The sequence below is a fragment of the Haliotis rufescens genome, unplaced genomic scaffold (assembly GCF_023055435.1).
Source record: "Haliotis rufescens isolate VD_foot unplaced genomic scaffold, xgHalRufe1.0.p SCAF_7, whole genome shotgun sequence".
In the NCBI taxonomy this organism is placed as follows: domain Eukaryota; kingdom Metazoa; phylum Mollusca; class Gastropoda; order Lepetellida; family Haliotidae; genus Haliotis; species Haliotis rufescens.
The window spans coordinates 23381110-23406679 of record NW_025964361.1 but is presented as its reverse complement, the minus strand read 5'-3'; the positions used below and the strand labels follow the sequence as shown (position 1 = coordinate 23406679).

Here is a 25570-nt window from a genome sequence, read left to right as displayed (position 1 = left end):
ATTCCTGTGTATGCTATTGATATGTGATTTAACAGATTTATCAGGATCATTTATAACATTAACATCTCTTTGGGAGCAAATTCTTTGGTATTATGTGTTTTTTGTTGGTGTCTGTTTAGCTGGATGAGTGGTCTCTGATTGGCTCTAATTTCTAACTATGCTGTTGTGTTTGCTCCAGCTTCATGTGCAGAAGAACAAGCTTGACACAAAGCCCTCTAGTTTCCTGACAGCATTATTAGCATCCGTAGTTACTGTGTATGTAGACTGATGAGGGATATGTTTGTAGTGTACAGTGTACACCAGAAATTGGCCTCACACATTGTATCCTTGTGGGGAATCGAACCCGGGCCTTCAGGCTACTCCCTCGCCCCGGATACTTTAAGTACATTTGTAAGACATCAACCGATTGAGTCCCCGCTCCTTGTTTCACAGAACAGCCTCAGATTTTATGGTTGATGGGTGCTTTGTATCACACTATTTTCTCTTATTTTTTCAGCATGTTGTTTGGATTGGTCGGTTTGGTGGAAAAAGATAAATGCAGTATGAAATAAGTGCAGTATGTTTATGATTGTATGCCTCATGAGGATCTGGGTTAGAATTGGTCTTCAGCAACCCATTCTTGTCGTAAGAGGCGACTAACGGGATCGGGTGGTCAGTCTCACTGACTTGGTTGATGACTTTGTATCCCAATTGCATAGATCGATGCTCGTGTCAATCACTGGAATGTCTGGTCCAGACTTAATTATTTTAGACCAACATCATAAAGCTGGAATATTGCTGAGTGTGGCATTAATAAACAGACATACAAATAAACAAAAAAGTTTACAGTACCGGTAATATGTATTTATCTTTACGTCTGAGAAGGGTTTGATATTGTGTGAGAAGTTAACTACGTAATCTGACTTTGATCAGTTATTAAGTTTATTAGTTTGTTTAATTTTGTATGATTTTTGTAATTGTAAATATTATTTTTCTAATCCATCAAATATCTCCAAATAAACATAAATGTAAAGTGTTTCCTAACACTACAACTATTGTTACTTTAAGAAAGACTTGCAATAGTTCTAATGATGTGATTGTTGTGTGGAAGGCAGCCCTGAGCTGTATTCTTGTCCTCATATTTAAAAAAAAAGAAGAGAATTCAATGGTTTCAATGTGTGACTTGACTCATTGTGCGTAATTGTACAATAATTAAAATTTCATTGTGTTCCTTGAAATTCCTGTATTCTCATTAGCTGAATTGGTCACGTGTTATTGCATTCATTTCCCAATGAATGTAAAAAATTAAGCCACACCCACCGAGGCACACTACTTTTATTACTTCGGAATGTCGGGGAATCCCAATATTACAGTCGAGGGAATTCCCTTTCTGCTCATGTGTACCGTCATGCACAGGACATTTAGCGACTTTCATGCATATTCATTGTCCAAACAAACCTTTGAAACCGAAGGCTGAGAATGAATGAAACAGCAAACGTCCAGGCTCGCTCGCCTGGGTTTTTTTCTGCTCGCCTCGGTTCAACTTTCATGTCTTCGGGTTTCATTTCTAACTGGCATTTTTCCAACTGTGTTTTACCGTAATCAGGGAAGTAATGTTTGAATCTGGCGGTAACTGACCAAGTATTTTGAAACAGCCGCCTTCTCCCGGACATATTTCTTCCGGTTCGTTACAGTCTGACTGTTGCAGTTCTTTTCGCCTCTTGTCTTAATTGACAGGTCCAATGAACATTGTTTTGATCCTGCTCTCCATTGATTGGCTACTGACTGCGTAGGCGTGTCAAGTTATGTGCATAAATTAAACGATCACCTGATTCATGTCACGCCACAGTATGTATTCCTACACCTGGAATGTTTATCAATCTCGTTATTTTTGTCTGTTTTGATATATACAACTGTTTTTGGTTAAACTATTGTTGATAAAACATGTTTTGTGTTGTCGAATTTAATTATAAGCATTGACTGTGTATTTTTTTCGGTTCATTGAGGTATGAATTGAAAAACCAATGTGCAAACTTTAGTAAGAATCTGCTACAGTCTGAATGTGCAAACTTTCAAACTACGCGGATTCATACAGTTTGCATGTTGTTTTTTTATTCATACCTCAATGAACCGAAAACACAGTCAATCCTTAAATAATGGTGTTAATCACTGCTATCAACCTCCGGTCTATCTGAGACTTGATCAAATACAGCACATCATGACATGAGGTGATACTGTTGATTGTAAGGTGGAACTTTCATTCCCTCACAACTGCAGCAGACCGCTTATAATATAGTGCATTAGAGGTGAATTTCTCAGATGATTTTGTCCTGATGCCTTTTCACTACCACTGAAAATTCCATGCTCGTTAATTCCTGACTGGGTTTGCAAGTATGTCTTTGTACATGAGCTCTGTGATGTTTTGTCTTTGGGCATTATTCATTGAATCCTGTGGATGTGCATGATGAACAGAATGATGAATGTGCCATTTAGAGAATAGAGTATTACCTGTCAGTGATGGTGTCAAATAACACTTAACTGTAGTCCTCGCTATGAAATATCGTGATTATTAATCCGTTTGTACTGGTAATGTGAGTATTCGCTATTGACCTAGTTTGAGATGGATGTGCTGCTAAATATAGCTCACAGTCACCTGACTGATGATCCTCACCCACACTTTGCATTTTTTGTCAACAGTAAGTAATATTCCTTTTTACTTCATAAGTACCTGTACACATGCAGCTTTCCTCATTAATTAATAATTGCAATATTTCGTGATGGTATTTCAAATGGTAAGGGCTATAGTCTGGTGGGGTAGGTCGCATGTCGATAGGGACTACACAAGTGCACAGAAATGAGGTCATTGTAGCAGGTACAAATCACTTTTGAATGCTGTTAATTTCTACCTCTACATTGTGCCAAATCAACATCAAAAATTTAATGAGTGATGAGTTTACCATTTTTCTGTCCAAAGCGAATCCATTGAAAGTCTTGCTGAGAGACAATAATCAGTAATTTCGAGTTGTGAGTAGGTATCCAATGTGCTGTGCTCTTTTTGCCTGAGAACATGAAGAACAATGTGAAGACAGCATAGTCAGTCTATTGTTGGAACGCCATCCCATGAAGCCATATGTGAACAGTGTTTGAAAAGAATTTAAGATCCAACAAGACAGTTGGGCAGGTGACCCATAAATGTTGAAAAATAGCAAAATATAAGAGACAAATCACATCTTGATTCAGTTGAAATAATGCGAACAATTTCTTGAGAATCTACAAGGAGTTATAGTAAAAGTGAATACGTAAGTAATCTTAAAATTAGCTGCCTGAGTGAAGGAAAGTTTCATGCTGCCCGACAGTAAGAGCTACCAGCCACGGGCAGGCAGTTACTTCGGACACTGTATGTGACACCATAACCCTATAATCTTTATTTGTGACAATGTGTTGATCTGCCATGTTGCTACGTACGTGTTCAACTTGACTATTAACACAACTGTAACAAGACAGGCATTAAGGAAGTTAAGTTGTATTTTGTCATTGGGGGTCCATTTTCAAAAATTTGGGTATGTGGGGTTGAACACTATTAGCGACCCCTGACCCACTGCTGGGTCATGGTGACCTGATGCGGGGTCATGGTGACCTGTTGCTGGGTCATGGTGACCTGATGCGGGGTCATGGTGACCTGTTAGTGGGTCATGGTGACCTGATGCGGGGTCATGGTGACCTGTTGCTGGGTCATGGTGACCTGTTAGTGGGTCATGGTGTGGATTAACTGATGGTGGAACTGGGTTATATGTTGTCATTGGTCAAGTGTTGAATGTTGCCAAGAGCCCCATTATCATGCCAGCGAATCAGTAGAGTGATTCAAGCTATGCGTTGCACATGATGTCAGCTTCAGTGTATAACATTGATATAAAACTTGTCTCTCTTGAGACTAAATGTAAATCAGCATGTTTCGTTCAATGTAGCTGGTCCACTCACTGATCACGTGTGTATGTTACAGCTGTTAGCGACCACTCTCACAAGCTAGGCTGGTACCACTTTCACCTGGAGAAACTGCCCATGATCAACTACAACACTCTCAAGAAACTTGTGATGCATCTACACAGGTGAGTTTGCAGAAACTGTCCATGCAGCGTACACAATGTGCTATTCAGTGCTGAAGCCTATGGCCATGACGTCACATCCTCTGGCCATTAAAATGCAGCTATATCTGTCATTGGTCTACCTCCCTAAAGGGTTGATATGTAGAAAATAATATAGCATTCTTTATATCCATGGTTACCTACACATTCCTTATTCAATTTCCAACTGCTGTAGGCTGATATTAAGTTAAATTCAATTCTGTGGTGGGTAAATGGACATCAGATGTAGTCATGTGACAACACAGTTTCCAAAAACGGCGAAACTCTCCAGAAATATGTGGGTTCCATCCATCTCAAATGGTGGGTGGACTCACTGTTTTTGTTCTTACCAGTCATTGGTCAGTAAGGCACTTGAAGAGGTAATGAAAGAGGCAGAGTAATGTAATGGTCACCCTCCAACTAAGGTGTTATCAGAATGGTATTCCTTGTGGCCCTTGTCAAGTCTGGGTGCAACTTGGAAAGTTATCTGGCGAATCTAATCATCATGAAAGAGACAAAGTGTATTATTTACTGTTATTTCAGTTTTTATTCAGTTTATGGTAAAGATATCATTCTAACTGCTGACAGTTGCTTGTATCTCTCTTATGTTGATGCCAATGGAAATGCATGTAAGTCACTGTTGGTTAAAGCACAAATCATCACTATCCCTTGTGTCATGAAAATCAAAATAGTGATCCCTGTGAAAATTCCGGGTAAGAATAGGTCTTCAACAACACATTATTGCCTTAAGAAGTGACTATGTCTTGGTGGGATTTTGTTTCCTAATTATCTGTTCCAGGATGTCTCAGTGAGATCTAGTTTCCTAATTGTCTGTTCCAGGGTGTCTTCATGCCATCTAGTTTCCTAAATGTCTGTTCCAGGGTGTGGTAGTGAGATCTAGTTTCCTAATTGTCTGTTCCAGGGTGTCTTCATGACATCTAGTTTCCTAAATGTCTGTTCCAGGGTGTGGGAGTGAGATCTAGTTTCTTAATTGTCTGTTCAGGGTGTCTCAGTGAGATCTAGTTTCCTAATTGTCTATTCGCAGCTGTCTCAGTGAGATCTAGTTTCCTAATTGTCTGTTCCAGGGTGTCGTAGTGAGATCTTGTTTCCTAAATGTCTGTTCCAGGGTGTGGTAGTGAGATCTAGTTTCCTAATTGTCTGTTCCAGGGTGTGGTAGTGAGATCTTGTTTCCTAAATGTCTGTTCCAGGGTGTGGTAGTGAGATCTAGTTTCCTAATTGTCTGTTCCAGGGTGTCTTAGTGAGATCTTGTTTCCTAAATGTCTGTTCCAGGGTGTCTTAGTGAGATCTAGTTTCCTAAATGTCTGTTCCAGGGTGTGGTAGTAAGACCTAGTTTCCTAAATGTCTGTTCCAGGGTGTGGTAGTGAGATCTAGTTTCCTAATTGACTGTTCCAGGGTGTCTCAGTGAGATCTAGTTTCCTAAATGTCTGTTCCAGAGTGTCTCAGTGAGATCTAGTTTCCTAAATGTCTGTTCCAGGGTGTCTTAGTGAGATCTAGTTTCCGAAATGTCTGTTCCAGGGTGTCTTAGTGAGATCTAGTTTCCGAAATGTCTGTTCCAGGGTGTGGCAGTAAGATCTAGTTTCCTAAATGTCTGTTCCAGGGTGTGGTAGTGAGATCTAGTTTCCTAATTGTCTGTTCAAGGGTGTGGTAGTAAGATCTAGTTTCCTAATTGTCTGTTCCAGGGTGCCTTCATGACATCTAGTTTCCTAAATGTCTGTTCCAGGGTGTCTTCGTGAGATCTAGTTTCCTAATTGTCTGTTCCAGGGTGTCTTCGTGACATCTAGTTTCCTAATTGTCTGTTCCAGGATGTCTTCGTGACATCTAGTTTCCTAAATGTCTGTTCCAGGGTGTCTTCGTGAGATCTAGTTTCCTAATTGTCTGTTCCAGGGTGTCTTCGTGACATCTAGTTTCCTAATTGTCTGTTCCAGGATGTCTTCGTGAGATCTAGTTTTCTAATTGTCTGTTCCAGGGTGTCTCAATGAGATCTAGTTTCTTAATTGTCTGTTCCAGGGTGTCTCAATGAGACCTAGTTTCTTAATTGTCTGTTCCAGGGTGTCCTAGTGAGATCTAGTTTCCTAATTAACTGTTCAGGGTGTTTCAGTGAGATCTAGTTTCCTAATTGTCTATTCGCAGCTGTCTCAGTGAGATCTAGTTTCCTAATTGTCTGTTCCAGGGTGTCGTAGTGAGATCTTGTTTCCTAAATGTCTGTTCCAGGGTGTGGTAGTGAGATCTAGTTTCCTAATTTGACTGTTCCAGAGTGTCTCAGTGAGATCTAGTTTCCTAAATGTCTGTTCCAGGGTGTCTTAGTGAGATCTAGTTTCCTAAATGTCTGTTCCAGGGTGTCTTAGTGAGATCTAGTTTCCTAAATGTCTGTTCCAGGGTGTGGTAGTGAGATCTAGTTTCCTAATTGACGGTTCCAGAGTGTCTCAGTGAGATCTAGTTTCCTAAATGTCTGTTCCAGGGTGTCTTAGTGAGATCTAGTTTCCTAATTGTCAGTTCCAGGGTGTGGTAGTGAGACCTCGTTTCCTAAATGTCTGTTCCAGGGTGTGGTAGTGAGATCTAGTTTCCTAATTGACTGTTCCAGAGTGTCTCAGTGAGATCTAGTTTCCTAAATGTCTGTTCCAGGGTGTCTTAGTGAGATCTAGTTTCCGAAATGTCTGTTCCAGGGTGTGGCAGTAAGATCTAGTTTCCTAATTGTCTGTTCCAGGGTGTCCCAGTGAGATCTAGTTTCCTAATTGTCTGTTCAAGGGTGTGGTAGTAAGATCTAGTTTCCTAATTGACTTTTCCAGGGTGTCTCAGTGAGACCTCGTTTCCTAAATGTCTGTTCCAGGGTGTGGTAGTGAGATCTAGTTTCCTAATTGACTGTTCCAGAGTGTCTCAGTGAGATCTAGTTTCCTAAATGTCTGTTCCAGGGTGTCTTAGTGAGATCTAGTTTCCAAAATGTCTGTTCCAGGGTGTGGCAGTAAGATCTAGTTTCCTAATTGTCTGTTCCAGGGTGTCCCAGTGAGATCTAGTTTCCTAATTGTCTGTTCCAGGGTGTCGTAGTGAGATCTAGTTTCCTAAATGTCTGTTCCAGGGTGTGGTAGTGAGATCTAGTTTCCTAATTGACTGTTCCAGAGTGTCTCAGTGAGATCTAGTTTCCTAAATGTCTGTTCCAGGGTGTCTTAGTGAGATCTAGTTTCCTAAATGTCTGTTCCAGGGTGTCTTAGTGAGATCTAGTTTCCTAAATGTCTGTTCCAGGGTGTGGTAGTAAGACCTAGTTTCCTAAATGTCTGTTCCAGGGTGTGGTAGTGAGATATAGTTTCCTAATTGACTGTTCCAGAGTGTCTCAGTGAGATCTAGTTTCCTAAATGTCTGTTCCAGGGTATCTTAGTGAGATCTAGTTTCCTAAATGTCTGTTCCAGGGTGTCTTAGTGAGATCTAGTTTCCTAAATTTCTGTTCCAGGGTGTGGTAGTAAGACCTAGTTTCCTAAATGTCTGTTCCAGGGTGTCTTAGTGAGATCTAGTTTCCTAAATGTCTGTTCCAGGGTGTCTTAGTGAGATCTAGTTTCCTAAATGTCTGTTCCAGGGTGTCTTAGTGAGATCTAGTTTCCGAAATGTCTGTTCCAGGGTGTGGCAGTAAGATCTAGTTTCCTAATTGTCTGTTCAAGGGTGTGGTAGTAAGATATAGTTTCCTAATTGTCTGTTCCAGGGTGCCTTCATGACATCTAGTTTCCTAAATGTCTGTTCCAGGGTGTCTTTGTGAGATCTAGTTTCCTAATTGTCTGTTCCAGGGTGTCTTCGTGACATCTAGTTCCCTAATTGTCTGTTCCAGGATGTCTTCGTGACATCTAGTTTCCGAAATGTCTGTTCCAGGGTGTCTTCGTGAGATCTAGTTTCCTAATTGTCTGTTCCAGGATGTCTTCGTGACATCTAGTTTCCTAATTGTCTGTTCCAGGATGTCTTCGTGAGATCTAGTTTCCTAATTGTCTGTTCCAGGGTGTCTCAATGAGATCTAGTTTCTTAATTGTCTGTTCCAGGGTGTCTCAATGAGATCTAGTTTCTTAATTGTCTGTTCCAGGGTGTCCTAGTGAGATCTAGTTTCCTAATTAACTGTTCAGGGTGTTTCAGTGAGATCTAGTTTCCTAATTGTCTATTCGCAGCTGTCTCAGTGAGATCTAGTTTCCTAATTGTCTGTTCCAGGGTGTCGTAGTGAGATCTTGTTTCCTAAATGTCTGTTCCAGGGTGTGATAGTGAGATCTAGTTTCCTAATTTGACTGTTCTAGAGTGTCTCAGTGAGATCTAGTTTCCTAAATGTCTGTTCCAGGGTGTCTTAGTGAGATCTAGTTTCCTAAATGTCTGTTCCAGGGTGTCTTAGTGAGATCTAGTTTCCTAAATGTCTGTTCCAGGGTGTGGTAGTAAGTTCTAGTTTCCTAAATGTCTGTTCAAGGGTGTGGTAGTGAGATCTAGTTTCCTAATTGACTGTTCCAGAGTGTCTCAGTGAGATCTAGTTTCCTAAATGTCTGTTCCAGGGTGTCGTAGTGAGATCTAGTTTCCTAATTGTCTGTTCCAGGGTGTCGTAGTGAGACCTCGTTTCCTAAATGTCTGTTCCAGGGTGTGGTAGTGAGATCTAGTTTCCTAATTGACTGTTCCAGAGTGTCTCAGTGAGATCTAGTTTCCTAAATGTCTGTTCCAGGGTGTCTTAGTGAGATCTAGTTTCCGAAATGTCTGTTCCAGGGTGTGGCAGTAAGATCTAGTTTCCTAATTGTCTGTTCCAGGGTGTCCCAGTGAGATCTAGTTTCCTAGTTGTCTGTTCAAGGGTGTGGTAGTAAGATCTAGTTTCCTAATTGACTTTTCCAGGGTGTCTCAGTGAGATCTAGTTTCCTGATTGTCTGTTCCAGGGTGTCTCAGTTCAGCAGTGAGAACCGTATGTCACAAGAGAACCTGGCGACATGCTTCGCCCCGTCGCTGATGAGGACTGACAATATGGTGAGTCAGTGAACCTCCTTCAGGAGAATGTTATGTTGTACTGTCATTCATGAAAATTGTGTGTTCATCAAATTAGAGTTTTGATTTCCTGTGAAAGTGTGGCTTAATCACAAGCAAAAATGATTTATTGTTCCTTCTGGGATTTGCACACATATGAAATAATATGGCTGCGGTTTTGTGTCAGTTTGTGCCAAATAGCTGTAGACATTTTGTCTTGATCAAAAGCTAATTGTGCAATGTTCATAATTAGGCAAGCTTTGTTTTTTTGTTGGCTGAATGGGTGAAGCATCTGTATAGTGTTGATAGCACAATAGCATTATTTGTTTGTTGGTTAACACCATACTGAGCAATATCACAGCTATATGGCAGCGGCCTGAATTAATCAAGTGTCAGACAGACAGTCCAGTGATCGATATGGTGATCAACAATCCACGCTGTAAGGGTATGATGACACACAGTCAACTACTCTAACCCAGAATCTCCACTAGACACCCTTACAATAACATTAACTCTGATGAACCTATGCCGGTCGTAAAAAACAGCATTACTCCGGACTAGTACAAGCAGCCACACACATGCATGCACGTCACTATATAATTGCAATAATCTTGAATGCGACTTTAAACCCCATTTCACCTCACCTCCCCTGAGTGCAGCATTAAACAATAAGCAAACACCAGCCAGTTAATGGGTACCAGGTAGGAAGACAATTTGATTGTCAAGTCTCAGCCACCATGTGTAGTCTTAATGGAAGTGTTTCTTCTCCAGGGCTTCTTGAGATACTAGAGTCAGGATACAATCCCATGATACTTAATTTTGGCATATATAATGGCTTGTGTTCGGGCTGAAGTTGTTGCTGGCAACCAATAATATCAAATGTTAATCCCTTATCAGTTTATCTTGACAGGATTCATTTCTTATGAGGGGGCACGGGTGGCCCAGTTGTCTAAGGCGCCGCAATTTACTGTGAGTTGCATCCCTTGGGCACGCCAGAAATCTGTGATTGTGGGTTCCAATCCCGGTTCGCCTCGATTATGTTTCTAGCACCATACCCATGCTTGTGGGTTTCACCGAATTGGCTAAGGTCTGAGACCTTCATCACTTCGGGCTTTTTCCTCCCACATTAAGCTGACATGCTGCGATATAGCTGTTCAAAATGATGTTAAAACCAACTCACTCACTCACACTCAATTCATTTCTTATGCATCTGTTTAGGAGTGTGTCACTGGCATGGGGAGTGCCCTGGCGTTAGAAATGGGTGTGTTGACAGACATCATCAAGAATCATGAGTACCTTCTGAAGGTAAGCATCATCTTTGTTAGTAAGTTTCATAATTGAACCCGTGAAGATCCATGAAATCAAGACTGATCTGACATCCCCCACTAACCCCTTACACAAGCCTTGACGCTATCATAAATAGACTCTAATGCCTCATACATCTTTGAAGACATGACATTCTGTTTAAGCACAGACCATAGCTTACCCCATAAACGAGATCAAACACTTTCTTTGACTCCACGAAGAGAGCATAAGTTTTACCCTGTTTCTTCCCAAGATGGCGAAAAAATACCTCTTCAAGTGTATTTCTTGAAGCAAAAGTATACCATTTTCTCCAGACCCGTCAAGATCCGGGGTAGAATAGGTCTTCAGCAACTCATGCTTGCCCAAAAAGGTGACTTTGCTTATCGAAAAAGGTGATTAACGGGATCGGGTGGTCAGGCTCACTGACTTGGTTGATGCATGTCATCGTATCCCAATTGTGTAGATCAATGCTCATCATGTCAATCACTGGATTGTCTGGTCCAGACTCGATTACTTTCAGACCACCGTCATAGAGCTGGAATATTGCTGAGTGCGGCGTTAAAAAACAAACAAACAAATCATATGGGAATTTTATTCAGGAAACTCTGCTCAGCATGTTCAGTCTCAAAACAGATGCTCATAGTAGGCCAGCAGGAAAGTAATCGGATTTGGACAATTTCGATAGCAAGACAATTAGGTTTGCCGAACAACAACCTGTACTTCTGTGTGTGTTTGGTTTGTATCATTATTAGTTTAGAGTATTTGCATACAATTCATTTCAGCACAAAATGTGTCTGTTACTGATAATGTCTGGGTATTTCCAACTTTCTACTGGTAAGGTATCAAGTAACTACAGAATGTGACCTGATGGTCATGCTGTCTGGTTGTGCAGGTGCTTGCAAACATATCTAGCTTAAAGCTGGACATGTCCACAAGTGATTGTAAGTACAGCTCTTTCTAATCTGCAGTTTATGTCAAAATCTTCATAGGTTTTCTAAATATCTGACAACAGTAGGCCTGTCAACAGTTTGTCTGCCCATGGATGTGACATCAGTCTTTTTGGCCTGATCTGAATGCCACATTTGTCTGTTTGGGTAGGTCCAAGAACAAGAACGGCAGAAAGATGACAGAATGGCAATGGCAGAAAATGAAATAAGAGAGAAGCTGAAGAAACAGAGGATGGTTAGTATTCACAATATTTTGTCCTGAAATAGCTAGTAGCATGCAAATTTTATCAAATAATTCAACTTTATGAAAATATCGGCCTGAAAATGTCTCTACTACTGCAAGCTTGTCACTATAGTTGCCAATAATGGTGATCCGATAGTCACAATGTCTCTACTACTGCAAACTTGTCACAAGAGTTACCAATAATGGTGATCCGATAGTCACAATGTCTCTACTACTGCAAACTTGTCACAAGAGTTACCAATAATGGTGATCCGATGGCCACAATGTCTCTACTACTGCAAGCTTGTCACTATAGTTACCAATAATGGTGATCCGATGGCCACAGTGTCTCTACTACTGCAAGCTTGTCACTAGAGTTGCCAATAATGGTATTCAGATGGTCACAATGTCTCTACTACTGCAAGCTTGTACTTGATGATGTACTTGATGGGGTACTTGATGTTTTCTTGATGTTATCTTGATGTGTACTGTTTCAGTCTGCTGTGATAGACAGTATCATCGTTTCAGTCTACGTCCACAATACTGAGGAGATATTCAAAGTGAGTAGTTGTCTGCGTCAGCTGTGCTTGAGTAATCAAATCATATTGCCAACTGGAGTGTTAAACTCCACTGACTGTCTAGGTTGTTGCAGGTATCCAGCTGTGATGGTATGATTGGAATATTGCTAACTGTGGTGTTAAACATCACTGACAGACTGGGTTGTTGCATCTGGAATATTGCCAACTGTAGTGTTAAACATCACAGACAGACTGGGTTGTTGCAGGTATCCAGCTGTGATGGTATGACTGGAATATTGCCAACTGTGGTGTTAAACATCACTGACAGACTGGGTTGTTGCATCTGGAATATTGCCAACTGTGGTGTTAAACATCACTGACAGACTGGGTTGTTGCAGGTATCCAGCTGTGATGGTATGACTGGAATATTGCCAACTGTGGTGTTAAAAATCACTGACAGACTGGGTTGTTGCAGCTGGAATATTGCTAACTGTGGTGTTAAACATCACTGACCGACTGGGTTGTTGCAGCTGGAATATTGCCAACTGTGGTGTTAAACATCACTGACAGACTGGGTTGTTGCAGCTGGAATATTGCCAACTGTGGTGTTAAACATCACAGACAGACTGGGTTGTTGCAGCTGGAATATTGCCAACTGTGGTGTTAAACATCACTGACAGACTGTGTTGTTGCAGCTGGAATATTGCTAACTGTGGTGTTAAACATCACTGACAGACTGGGTTGTTGCAGCTGGAATATTGCCAACTGTGGTGTTAAACATCACAGACAGACTGGGTTGTTGCAGCTGGAATATTGCCAACTGTGGTGTTAAACATCACTGACAGACTGGGTTGTTGCAGCTGGAATATTGCCAACTGTGGTGTTAAACATCACAGACAGACTGGGTTGTTGCAGGTATCCAGCTGTGATGGTATGACTGGAATATTGCCAACTGTGGTGTTAAACATCACTGATAGACTGGGTTGTTGCATCTGGAATATTGCCAACTGTGGTGTTAAACATCACTGACAGACTGGGTTGTTGCAGGTATCCAGCTGTGATGACGTCCAATCCCTGATGGCGGCTGTGAAGAGCAAGAAGAATATGAATGGCCAGTTCATGATGAGCGAGATGATCCTGGAGGGCTCACTAGGTAAGCCACTCTCAGGATGGTAAATATGCTTGCGTGGAATTTCTGCACATATTTAATGAGGCAATGAAATTTTAATGGTAAATATTATGATTTTAGAGATGCTGATTTAGGATACATAGTTGTAAGCATTACAAACTTGATCACACATCTGTAATAAAAGATGAAATGTTCCAGAGCGCCCCCTACCTCTGTCGGAACTTGTACTTCCTGTTGTGACAACATGGGGAACCCTGGAAGAAGACATCCGCACAAACGCCAAAATCTGCATGAAAAACTTGGAGACGCTGCAGAAACTACAGTCAGCGGTTAGTAATGTGAACATCTGTACAGAGATTGTAATCTTATAAAACTAGTGGGGAGGTCGGGTAGCCTAGTGGTTAAAGCATTCGCTCGTCACGCCAAAGACACGGGTTCGATTCCCGACATGGGTAAAATGTGTGAAGCCCATTTCTGGTGTCCCCCGCCATGATATTGCTGGAATATTGCTTAAAGCGGTGTAAAACCATTCTCACTTACTCACTATAAAACTGGTGTGGTCAGCAACAATGACAACAGCATTGTTGGCACAGTTAGTCATGATTGGACCAGGATCAGAAACACAACTGATGTCAAGAACATGTTGAGCAGCTAGAGTAAACAGGGGGTCCCCAGTGTTCCCCATTGTTCAGTTTACATAAATCATATGACTGACATCCTTCAGACTATTGCTAGATTATTTGCCAATGTTCCACGCTTTGGAACTTCATCTACAGATATGGCTGTTATTGAAGAAAGATGTTCTGAAAGATGGTCTGACATCACCCACTTACCCCTTACACAAGCCTTGACGCTATCATAAATAGACTCTAATGCCTCATACATCTTTGAAGACATGGCATTCCGTTTAAGCACAGACCATAGCTTATCCCATCCATGAGATCAAACACTTTCTTTGACTCCACGAAGAGAGCATAAGTTTTACCCTGCTTCATCCCAAGATATCGTTTAACCATTGGTTTTAACACAGAAAATACCTCTTCAAGTGTATTTCTTGAAGCTAAAGTATACTATTTCCCCAGACCCGTCTAGATCCGGGGTAGAATAGGTCTTCAGCAACCCATGCTTGCCGTAAAAGGCAACTATGCTTATAGTAAGAGGCGACTAATGGGATCAGGTGGTAAGGCTCTCTGACTTGTTTGATGCATGTCATCGTATCCCAATCGCGTGGATCGATGCTCATGATATCAATCACTGTATTGTCTGGTCCAGACTCAATTATCTACAACAAACCAACCAACCATTTTCCCCAAAAAACAATGAATCATCAAATGTGGTTGTGCATAATGCAGAATAAAAATCAGTGACCGGCATTTTCCCCCTCTTGCATTTAGTTATTTGGGCTAAAACTCTTTGGCCTTATGAGGAATTTGTCAATTATTCAAAATAACCACTGGCTCATTTGGATACTGAAAACTGATTTGACACATCTATGCTATATCATCTGACTTCATTTGACTATTTCCAGCTGGATCCATCTAGAGCCTTGATTGGAGAGGTCAGGTTCAGTGAAAAAAAAAAGTTCTCCAAGTTTTTCTTTCAGTTAAAACAGGGGAAACTGGTGTGTTTCAAAGATTCAAAGGTAAATGTTTCTCTTGCATCAAATTACATTTAATAGGTTGAAGAAAATACCTTTCAAAAGAACAGGTTATTTCCAAGAAATTTCAGTGACTTCACTCAACACCAAATGGGTACCAGGTAGGATGAGATAGTAACCCCTAGACCCTAACAGGCAGTGTGGGTTGAATGGTCCCCAGGGGGTTGAGAATGCAATTTGAATGCTCACTGGTCCATTGAAGGAAGTAAGAATGTCATGCACTTTGAGCCTGTCTCATTGTGGTGTAAAATCTTGCATGTAATAAGAGGTCTACCATTATTTCAGTACAGAAAATCAGACCCCTGAGGATCTGGGAGGAATAGGTCTTCAGCAGCCCATGCTTGCTTTAAAAGACGACTATACTTGTCGTAAGAGGCGACTAACGGGTGGTCAGACTTGCTGACTTGGTTAATGCATGTCCAAATTGCGTAGATTAATGCTCATGATATCAATCAATGAATTGTCTTGGCCAGACTTGATTATTTACAGACCACTGTCAAATAGCTGGAACATTAGAGTGCAATAGAGTGCAACAAACAGACAAAACAGAAAATCAATTTTCAAGGCACATTTTCCATTTTCTTGGCAAAAGGCCTTTTCAAGACCGACCTCATAGTTCATGGCCTAACAAAGCATGTGCAAACCCTGTTTATGACTAAAGCATGACAACATCCCCACACAGATAATGTGGGTGTGTTCTATAAAGCAATGGTCACTTCATTTGAGGAATATGTTTCAGGGTACACATCAGCTGCACTCCTGGAATGTAGAAGATATGGTTATCTACCTGGGAATCGACAGCCGCAGGTCCGGAGGAAAGTAAGTTCATTCAGATAAAACATGCAGTAAGACTGTTACTTCTAACAGAACATCAATGCTCAACTAGCAGCCGTAAGTAAGTTTTTTCAGATAAAACATGCAGTCCAACTGTGATACTTCCAACAGATCATCGATGCACAACCGGAAGCCGTAAGTAAATTTATTCAGATGAAACATGCTGTAAATCTGTGCTACTTCCAACAGATCTTCCATGCACAACCAGGAGCTATATCTGTCAGTAGAAATGAATGACAGCAAATGTAAGACATTTATTTCTCAATGTGTTATTTGTGTCAAGTTTGTCAAAAACATAAGGAGTGTTGTGTAAACAATTGTGTGCATGTTTAAAGTGTGTATAGCAACATTATTTTGCAAATGAATCATTAAGACCAACACTGATTAATGTTCATTGATATTACATGATCAGGAATCATTATTTTCTATGCAAGATATTTTCATTAGCAAGATGATCACCTCATAACAGTGTTCGAAATACCTGCCTGCCCGACCGTCCGAGACGGGTTGATTTCAACTCGGGCTGCCAGATTTTCAAATCCCCCTGCCCGACGGTCGGGTTATATTTCATATGTAAAAATATTCTAAATATTTCCGGATGATAAGCATTATTTACATGATGTATTCTAGGATATTAAATACAAATCTAACCTAAAAAGTGTTTGCTATTTCTTTTCTTGCATTACTTCATGTTCAATGAATTCGATTTAAAGTTTTAATTAAATTATCCTGAGAAACATATGATTATAGTGGGCAGGCAGGTTTTGGTCAGGGCTGGCAAGTATTTCAGCTAGCCAGTCCTGTGGTCTGGCTGAAATTTTTTGGAGTTTCATACCCTGCTCATAATGATTAATCTATCATGAAGTGATCCAAGTTTTGGAGTTGAGGTTGTACTGCTTCTCTGCTTCAGGTCCTCACATGGGTTGACATTCATTGTGAAGGGGGAAAAGTGTGTCCGGTGAGTAGCAAACAGTGTACAGGTGGTGTGGTAAAGTCAGGAGTGAGTCTGGTGTTACAGTTTGTAGCAATATTCCAGCAATATCATGGCAGGGGACACCAGAAATGGGCTTCACGCATTGTACCCATGTGGGGAATTAAACCCAGAACTTTGGTGTGTTGAGCAAACGCTTTAACCACTAGGCCATCCCACCACCCCATTAAAGACCTTCTTAAAGTAAATATTGTTGTTGTTTGTTTGTTTGTTGTTTAACGCCACACTCAGCAATATTCCAGCTATATGACGGCACTCTGTAAGTAATCAAGTCTGTACCAGACAATCTAGTGATTGACATCATGAGCATAGATCCACGCAATTGGGAAAGGATGACATGCATCAACCAAACCACCGAGTCTGACCACCTGATCCCGTTAGTCGCCTCATACGACAAGCATGGGTTGCTGAAGACCAATTCTACTCCGGATCGTCATTGATACACCATCATGTGTTTGTATTGGTACATGTGACTTTGAATAACAACTCTGGGTTCAGTTCTGGTAAAATCATCTTCATGTTGATAATGTTCGTGTTTAGGATTTGAAAGTTATGATCTCAAACTTTTCAGTGATATAAATTGTTGACGTAACAAGTAATGTTTATGTTGAGATTTTACAGACGTGTAGATAAGGGTCAAGTAAATATGTCTGTATGTGGGCATACAGCTGAAACCCATGGGATTCTGGGTAAGAATATAGGGCACCAGCTATCTATGCTTGTCATATGAGGCGACTAAATGTATTGGGTAGTCAGGTTGACTTAGTTGATACATGTCATTGTATCCCAATTGTGTGGATTGATGCTCATGCTGTCAATCCCTGGATATAGTTGGAATGCTGCTTCGTGCAGTGTTAAACATCAAACAAAATAACCAAGTGAACATGGAGCAAACAGAGTATACATCTGGTTGTGGTTGGAATAAAAAATAGTTCCTATATGAAAGAAAAAGGGAGTATACCTGTATATGTAATGATGTATACACCTGTATCCTGCCTCTTTTTCCAAGATGAAAACACAAGATAAGCACGTCCTCCTCATGTCATCATTCATTCCTCCACAGGGGCTACTTCGGACGGAGTCTGTGTTTCACGTCCGAGATTGAAATGTTGAAGTGGGCATCTGTATTGCTTGTTGCCAAGGTTTGTATATAAGGCTAAAAAAAATAACAGTCTTGGTTCTCAGGCACCGTGCGCACCATCATAAGGTTCAATGCACATTTCGTTTTTATTTCTATTAAAAAAAAAAAAAAAAAAATCCTTAAATATTCCAAGTCCAAAGGTACTCAAATACTGTATTCCAGTATTTTACTCATCAAGGAATACATTTTGTAGGGAGGCCCTTTCCCAGGCTGATTGTACACGACTGTTTATTTGGTTACACATCTGTTTAATTAGTTACATACTGGTTTGAACAATAACAAAAAAGAAAAAGAAATAAAAAAGACACTGCCTGCCCGCCCGCACTATATTTCAAAAACCATTTCCTGAGAACCAGCCTTTTATTTTTTTTAAGCCTAAGACAAACACTTTAACTGTCACAGTAACCTTTCAGGGGACACGTCATTAAATATATAATCACATCCCCCCTCATTAGGACCTCTTTTTTCAATGCAAAACTTCATTACCCAAAATATATTTTGGTGCATTTTCGCTTAATGGTTCCTTGAAATCTGAGATTTGTCAGTTACAGCAACATTCCTAAATGTCATTTCAGCATCCTGAAGGCATTCTGGCATCATTCTCCTGAAGCTCATCCCGGTACTTCCATCTGGGAACCTTGCCAGTGAATCATTGGACACTGTGAAGAGTTGTGAGCCTGCTTCACACTGGACTACAAAGCCAGTGGTCAGCCTACAGCTGCTGGAGACCCTGCAGGACTTGCCCAATGCTCCTCCAGCCCGTGTAGACGTGTAGTGTGTCTATATAGTGGAACCCTGTCCAGTTGTAGTAACTAGAGGCCACAGTTATGTGGTTAATGCATTTCAAATTGATTTGACTATGTATGAGTCACATGCATATGGAAAGAACTGGCCTTGTTTCAGAAATATGTGATGCATATTAATAAGAAAGAGGGTCATGTGTTTTACTGGTATGATGAGGCCCCTGACAATCTGCAGCACAACCAATAGTCTTTCCGTTCATTCATGAAATTAACTGGCCATGCTTAAGTAATATGTACAAGGAATGCATATTAATAATACAAAGCGGATCATGTGTTGCGGTATGACTCCTGAAGCACAGAACCAAAAGTCATTCCATTCATTCATTCATTCATTCATGGAAATCATCACAACACAACAAAGTGACTTTGCTCATCTTGCTGTGTGCCAAGGCATCCTCTACACTGATCCAAGCTGCAACTCCTCGGTGCATCCTGATGATGACATGTTAATTGTACATAAGAAGTGACCATCGGTTGATCCTGTGGTTAAATAACAATGACAGTCACGGACCTGTCAAAGACTAAGGAAGAATTGAAATACAATCAACCTCCCAAAGTGGTTGAATTTTAGCTGTTATTTTGGTGGTTCTTGTCAGTTCTTCAAGGCAATAACATGAATTGAGTAGAGCCAGCCAATCAGATGGATTGAGAAGAGCCAGCCAATCAGATGGACATAGAAGAGCCAGCCATTTAGATGGATATAGAAGAGCCAGCCAATCAGATGGATTGAGAAGAGCCAGCCAATCAGATGGATATAGAAGAGCCAGCCAATCAGATGGATATAGAAGAGCCAGCCAACCAGATAGATTGAGAAGAACCAGGCAATCAGATGCTTTGAGAGGAGCTATCTTATTGGATGTATTTAAGAGACAGCTGATAATTAAAACACTAAAAATAGGCAGCCACTCCAAAACATTGAAAAGAACAACCAATCAGATACAATGAAACAACCAGCAAATCAGATCCTTGGTAAAGATCCAGCCAAGTAGATTATGTAGATTAACTAATCAGATGCCTTGGTTGCAAGTGACCGAGGAGGAGTGGACAGGCTACAAAATACAATGTCTGATATACAACATCAGGGCCAGCGCAAAACATGTGGACAGGATAGTGAAACGCAGGTTTCATATGTGTGTAAATATCTCCTGACTTTGACCTCCTTGTATACGAGTTACAAGCTTGTTACAAAGTTGGCCACTGATGCAGGACTTGTAGCTAACAGTGTTGTAGTGACTTGTAGAATGTAAATCGTATTGTTCACAAAGAAAATTTGAGTTGTTGCTTTTTGTTTTTGGAGATTCTGATAGAAATATATACTCATCAGTTGTTGGGTGCTTGTGTCCGTGAGAGTGTGAATGTGGAAGGAGAATCCTTAAACAATTGTTGCAGTTTCCGTGTGAATTTTCTCCCCTTTCAACTAGTTTCAACTGTACAGGTTGGGTGACCTGGCAGATTGATTACAATATATATATTAAAGCACACAAAGACAAATAAGGTCAAAGGTTTTATACCATTCTACCAAAATCTAAACTTCAACAAACTTAAATACAAGATGACAATGATGATAAATTGAGGATGGATGTGCAGAGGTCAAAGGTTGGTGTTGACTTCCAAATACATGATTTAACCAAAGTTCAAGAGTTTTCAAAGTAGATATTTTGGTGACAGGAATATTTTCTATGGATGTTTTTAAAAATTGAAATAAAGATATAGCTATTTGTGTATCAACCTCAATCTTGTGTTTGCAATATGAATAAATCAGTAGGTAATTCACTTGGATCTTAACTTGATACCAACACTGTTGCCCTAGTTCTTGTGTATGCCCTATCATATGGTTCCGGAATAGAAGCAGCAAAAAAATTATTGGTGTATTTTGACAAGACTATGTTACCTCATGTTGTTAACACATTCCTGACCTAATAATGACACAGTGGAATATCAACCATGTCATACCTGCAACGCACAAAACATACACACACAAAATACACACAACACTCACACAACAAACAAAACACACACAACACACAAAACACATACACATACACACAACATTTACACAACACTCACACAACACAACACTCACTCAACACACATTTACACACAAAACACAATATTTACACACAACACACATACAACATACGATGTGTGTAACTTCATGTTGAAAATTTGGTAGCGGGATGTCAGTGATCTCAAATTATTTGTTTAACTTCACTTCCTTGCAAACCTTTGGCAGTATCAAACAGCCTGTCAACACTAACTGTTCTCATGAAGATGCCAAGTGTTTCCACTCTAATTATCATGTAAAGCTTACCCATATTTCCAACCCTCTGCAGTTCTATCTTACTGGGACATTTATTCTCAACTTATATTTTTTTGTGAAAGTTCCAGTGAGGGACCGACAGACAATATTTGTTTCTGTTCCTCAAAATATTGCCACCTGCACCTCATGCTGTTCAAGCCATGTTCATCAAGTTTAGAGTATTGTATATTTTGGATTAAACATGTATGTTTTCATTCAGCGAAATATGTTGAAATTTCAAATTTCTTTCTGTTAAATTTCTATTTTTTCTCTCAATTAATCTCCTTAATTCAAACTTGATGATGTCAATACTTAACTAAACAAGGTTGAAAATGCTTTAACGGATGGCATTTAGTTTTGCTGTATTAAGAGAAATTAACTTTTTAACAGCAGATTTAGAATACATTTTAATAAATGTGATATTTTCTATATTGTTCATCTGTAACTTGTCTCGTCAGAAACTGTTAGGTCGATACGAGTGTTATACATACTTGCTATAAACATTCTTAAGTATGGTGCAGGCTTGCTTGTCATTTGTTTTGTATCATTGCTTTGGTTTGTTTATCTGTATATAAGTATTTGTAATTATTCATTTCATGTTTTCTATGTTCAAATTCTGTGTGTTTAAAATATGCCATGGATGTACTTAAAGGAAAACTTCTTGTTTATAGTTTTGAAAGGAGAATTTTCAGAAAATTGTATTTTGATTCATTTTTTACATTTTTGTAACAGATCAAATTTGGCATTTTATTCCATTATCCCAAAAATTGACAATGCTTGACATTGCCTTCACTTCACCATAACAGGCACAATGCATGCATTCCTTGGTGATAACACTCAACTGACCCCTACGACACATCAGAGTGAGAAGAGCATCATGTAGCTGTAATATGATTCAAACTTTGCAAGCTGTATTTATAAGATTTATGTTGATACTTTCCCAAATTGTAACCTGGCTTAAACACAACGTTTGAGCAGTTTCTCTACACTGGTCATAATAAAAAACAAAAGCCTTTGTTTTGTGTAACATAATGACTTAACATAGTGTTTGGCTGTAGAAAATACTTTTTATCGCTGTGTGTAAGGCAAGTTTTTTGTACCTAGAATTAGGGGGCTTTCAAAAGGCTTTTGAAGAGTTTTGATGTTTTTTCCCGCCAACTCAAAGACATCACTGTGAGCACGTAACACCAGAAATACCACATATTTTTTTCTGTGGAAGACAAACATGTTGTTTTGCATATGAGCTGGTGACATGCTTCATTCCGATTCGCTTTATCGATGAATATATATAAAGTAGCATGGATTTTGAAGGCTTGTACAGTGGGGTTGCCTTGTACCTGGGGTCCCTTTATTGACAGCTGTATACGGTATATGTGCCCCATTTAGTCACGTTTTTCTGTCCATCCTAAAAACTCCGACCTACCTACAGATACCTGTAACAGAGATAGTTTTGATGATGTGTTATGGTAGCAATAGAAAATAATGCATTTTGTTTTTGTTTCATTGTACTGAAACAGTTTTGGAAACACGTTAAATGTTGACTCTTTATTGGTTGATGTCAGTGATTGCTTGTAGTGCTTCATGATGCAGGAGGGTACATTGCCACGTTAACGGTACATATAGATGTGTGTGTGTGTGCATTGTATCAGCAGGATCATTCTTTGTGCAATACTCATTGTAATAATTTCCCATGTTTTAATTCCATGTAGTGTCAGTGTTATCATCATATTGTTATCACATTGACCAGCTGGTGCCTTCTATCAGGGATTTATCTAGGCCTTCTCAGAGCCCAATATTTGCCATCAAATCTGCAGCAAATATCAGTATTAATTCCCAATTTGAAATTAAAAAGTTCCCAATTCATGCTATTATGGATCTGACTAGTGTTTAAGTTTTGTAGTGCCGACTTGTACTTCACTTGTAATGAGTCAGTACAGAGAAAAAGATTTTAAAGGTTAGTTTTACATTAATGCATTGGACGCAGTGTTAAAGAAAGATGTTGAAAATACCTCTGAATTTGGGAAGAAAATATAACTTTGAAACAAAATCCAATGGGCACTTAGTTTGGATTCTAAGATAAATCCCAGCTTCTGATTGCCTGCTTGTTACCTTCAGAGTGAATGAGTGAGTGAGTGAGTTTAATGCCACTTGAACTTCGATAGATCACGGCAGCATAATGTGGAGGAAAGTGATGCAGGTCACAGACTTTTACCATTTGGATCATACCTAAGAGCATGGTTATGGTGCAGACAAACCATAGATGCTAAAGGGCAGACCCTGGGTTTTGAACTCATGAAACAGAATCCACAGTGCCTTGACAACCTAGCCCTCAGACATTTACTAGCTCCTTCAACTGGCTTTTAAAATGGCTTTTAACTATGGTAGATAAACAGGTTGTAGAACAAATATGAAATTGACAGGAAGTTAGCAGTGAATATGATGATTGTAAATAGTACACACTATCTTAATTGATGATTTGTCTTTTATGGGAGTACTGGGATTTATTCATTGTTGATCAGTGTATTTTAAGAAATTTGTTTTAACTTGGAAGTATTTTATCAATAATCTCTTGTGCATTATGAATGATATAGTTGTGATAAAAGTTATTTTTTTCATATGCCAAGTCTTGAATTTATTTGAATTATGTCAGTTGTTGAGTGTGTTTTACAGGTGCCTTCAATCACAGGAATTGGAAATTCTTATTTTGATGATGAAGTAATTTTATTTTAGAAGAAAACATTGGGAGGTTTTTTTTATACTAAATAATACGTAAAAATCATCAAAATCACATCTTCTGATTCCTGTGCTTTAACTGAGAGCAGCAAATTCAGGGACATGTTCAGTTGTGAAACAGTGAATGTATTGACAGTTTCTATGCATTGTAATGGAGAAAACAAGATATATTGAAATACATTATCGAAATGTGATCAACAATTTTGATGATTTTTATGAATAATAACTCATAATGCAACTTTTAGGGACCAACCTTCTTGTGCTGTTTCTGCATGCAGAGGATAATGGTCCAACATATTCTATTGGAGTGATCTTTTGAAAGTATATTAGGCAAATATGGTAACGTACAACTTTATGGATTCAACTTCTGGTTTAGTGCATAACAACATTTCGAAATGTTATCAAGCTGGATTAAGGTGTGAGATAAAGGTGTTAGAATCTACATCAAAACATCGCTATATGCACTGAACCCAAAGTTGTAATCCATGAGGAGGTATGTTTCACATACCAGTATCATGTGACAGTGTTATGAAGTGTAGTTGTCATAATTTCCCATGTTTTATTGTTGTTTTATTATCACTGAAATTTTGTTGGGCCTTCTATTTTTCATTACTTAGTTTTTAAACATCAGGAAGTAGAAAAATTTAAATTCTACTATAAAGCTTTTTTAAAATTCCAAGCCTGATAATCTCGCTTATGAAATAAACAAATGACAAATTGACTCTCTGAAGGAGACAATTGGTGTTTGCTGAATGTTCCTTTGTAAACGCCAATACTAAAATATCTAACATTATGTCATATCTTACAAAATACCAAAAGGGAAAAAGGTAATTTGAATTATTTTCTCTCATGCAGCCAGCCATATATTCTAACAGAAACTGAAGCAAAATAATTGGAGAAGTGGCACCTGTAAGAGGCATTTCAGAAGATGTAATTTCAATGGACACAGTACCAGTAGTACGAATAAAGCCCATGATAACTCTTGTCTTTGTGTAGAATTGAAGAGTCTTTCTATTTTTTATTCAAACACTGTCAAAAGTTTTTGAAAAATGAAATCTGTAAACCAACTTATAAGAAAGAAGGGACAAAGCAAGTGATACGAAACAGCCTTATGTGACCAGTTCCCTTTGTGGATTCATTGCTGTATTCAATGAGCTATAACTTACTGTCTACATTGTAAGTAACATTCCTTCTGTGTGTCTACAAAGTGCAAGATTTAACTACCGACACACCTCAGTGGCTTTTGCCAATGCTGGATGTCAGTTTCACAATTCTTCTGGTCTGTCTGTACATAATATATGACTTTAAATTTTACATGACATATATTTTAGATATATTTCAAATTATGACAATAAATGCTGTGTTTTAGATATATAAAAGACCTCTGTTATCATTTCTTGAAGGCACAGGTGTCCAAGTTGTCTATGGTGATGAAATTCAGTGTGCATAATTGCACCCCTTAGGTATGCAAGAGACCTAAAACTGTCAGATTGTCCCTCGGATTGTTTCCTCCCACATCAATATGACACACCACTATATATCTGAAATACTGTTCAAGGTATTATTCAACCCACTGTGTTAATCATTGGTTGTACATAATTCTGTTTCCTCATAGCAACCTGTGGGATTTCCGGGACAGAATAAGTCCCCAGTACCTCATGCATGTCTCCATGTGATGATTCCGGGGCAGAAGAGTCCCCAGTACGTCATACATATCTCCCTATGATGATTCCGGGGAAAAAAAGTCCACAGTACCTCATGCATATCTCCCTGTGATGATCCCGGGGCAGAAGTGTCCCCAGTACGTCATACATATCTCCCTATGATGATTCCGGGGCAGAAGAGTCCCCAGTACGTCATACATATCTTCCGTCATGACTCCGTGTCAAAAGAGTCCACAGTACGTC

At 39.5% G+C, this 25570-nt stretch overlaps 1 protein-coding gene across 4 annotated transcripts in view; it reads left to right on the top strand.

The window, feature by feature from the left end:
• Window positions 1-25037, top strand: part of LOC124137455 (arf-GAP with Rho-GAP domain, ANK repeat and PH domain-containing protein 2-like) — a 126541-nt gene extending 101504 nt beyond the window's left edge. For all 4 annotated transcript variants that reach the window (XM_046503747.2, XM_046503746.2, XM_046503745.2 and 1 more), the window contains 12 exons: window positions 3980-4085; window positions 8999-9086; window positions 10302-10388; window positions 11487-11570; window positions 12056-12118; window positions 13124-13229; window positions 13404-13534; window positions 14734-14847; window positions 15602-15681; window positions 16607-16654; window positions 17751-17829; window positions 18404-25037. In XM_046503747.2, the coding sequence (XP_046359703.2) occupies window positions 3980-4085; window positions 8999-9086; window positions 10302-10388; window positions 11487-11570; window positions 12056-12118; window positions 13124-13229; window positions 13404-13534; window positions 14734-14847; window positions 15602-15681; window positions 16607-16654; window positions 17751-17829; window positions 18404-18436 (1019 nt within the window). In that variant the 3' untranslated portion in view covers window positions 18437-25037. The remainder of the gene's footprint in view (window positions 1-3979; window positions 4086-8998; window positions 9087-10301; window positions 10389-11486; window positions 11571-12055; window positions 12119-13123; window positions 13230-13403; window positions 13535-14733; window positions 14848-15601; window positions 15682-16606; window positions 16655-17750; window positions 17830-18403) is intronic.
• Window positions 25038-25570: the final 533 nt, after the last annotated feature.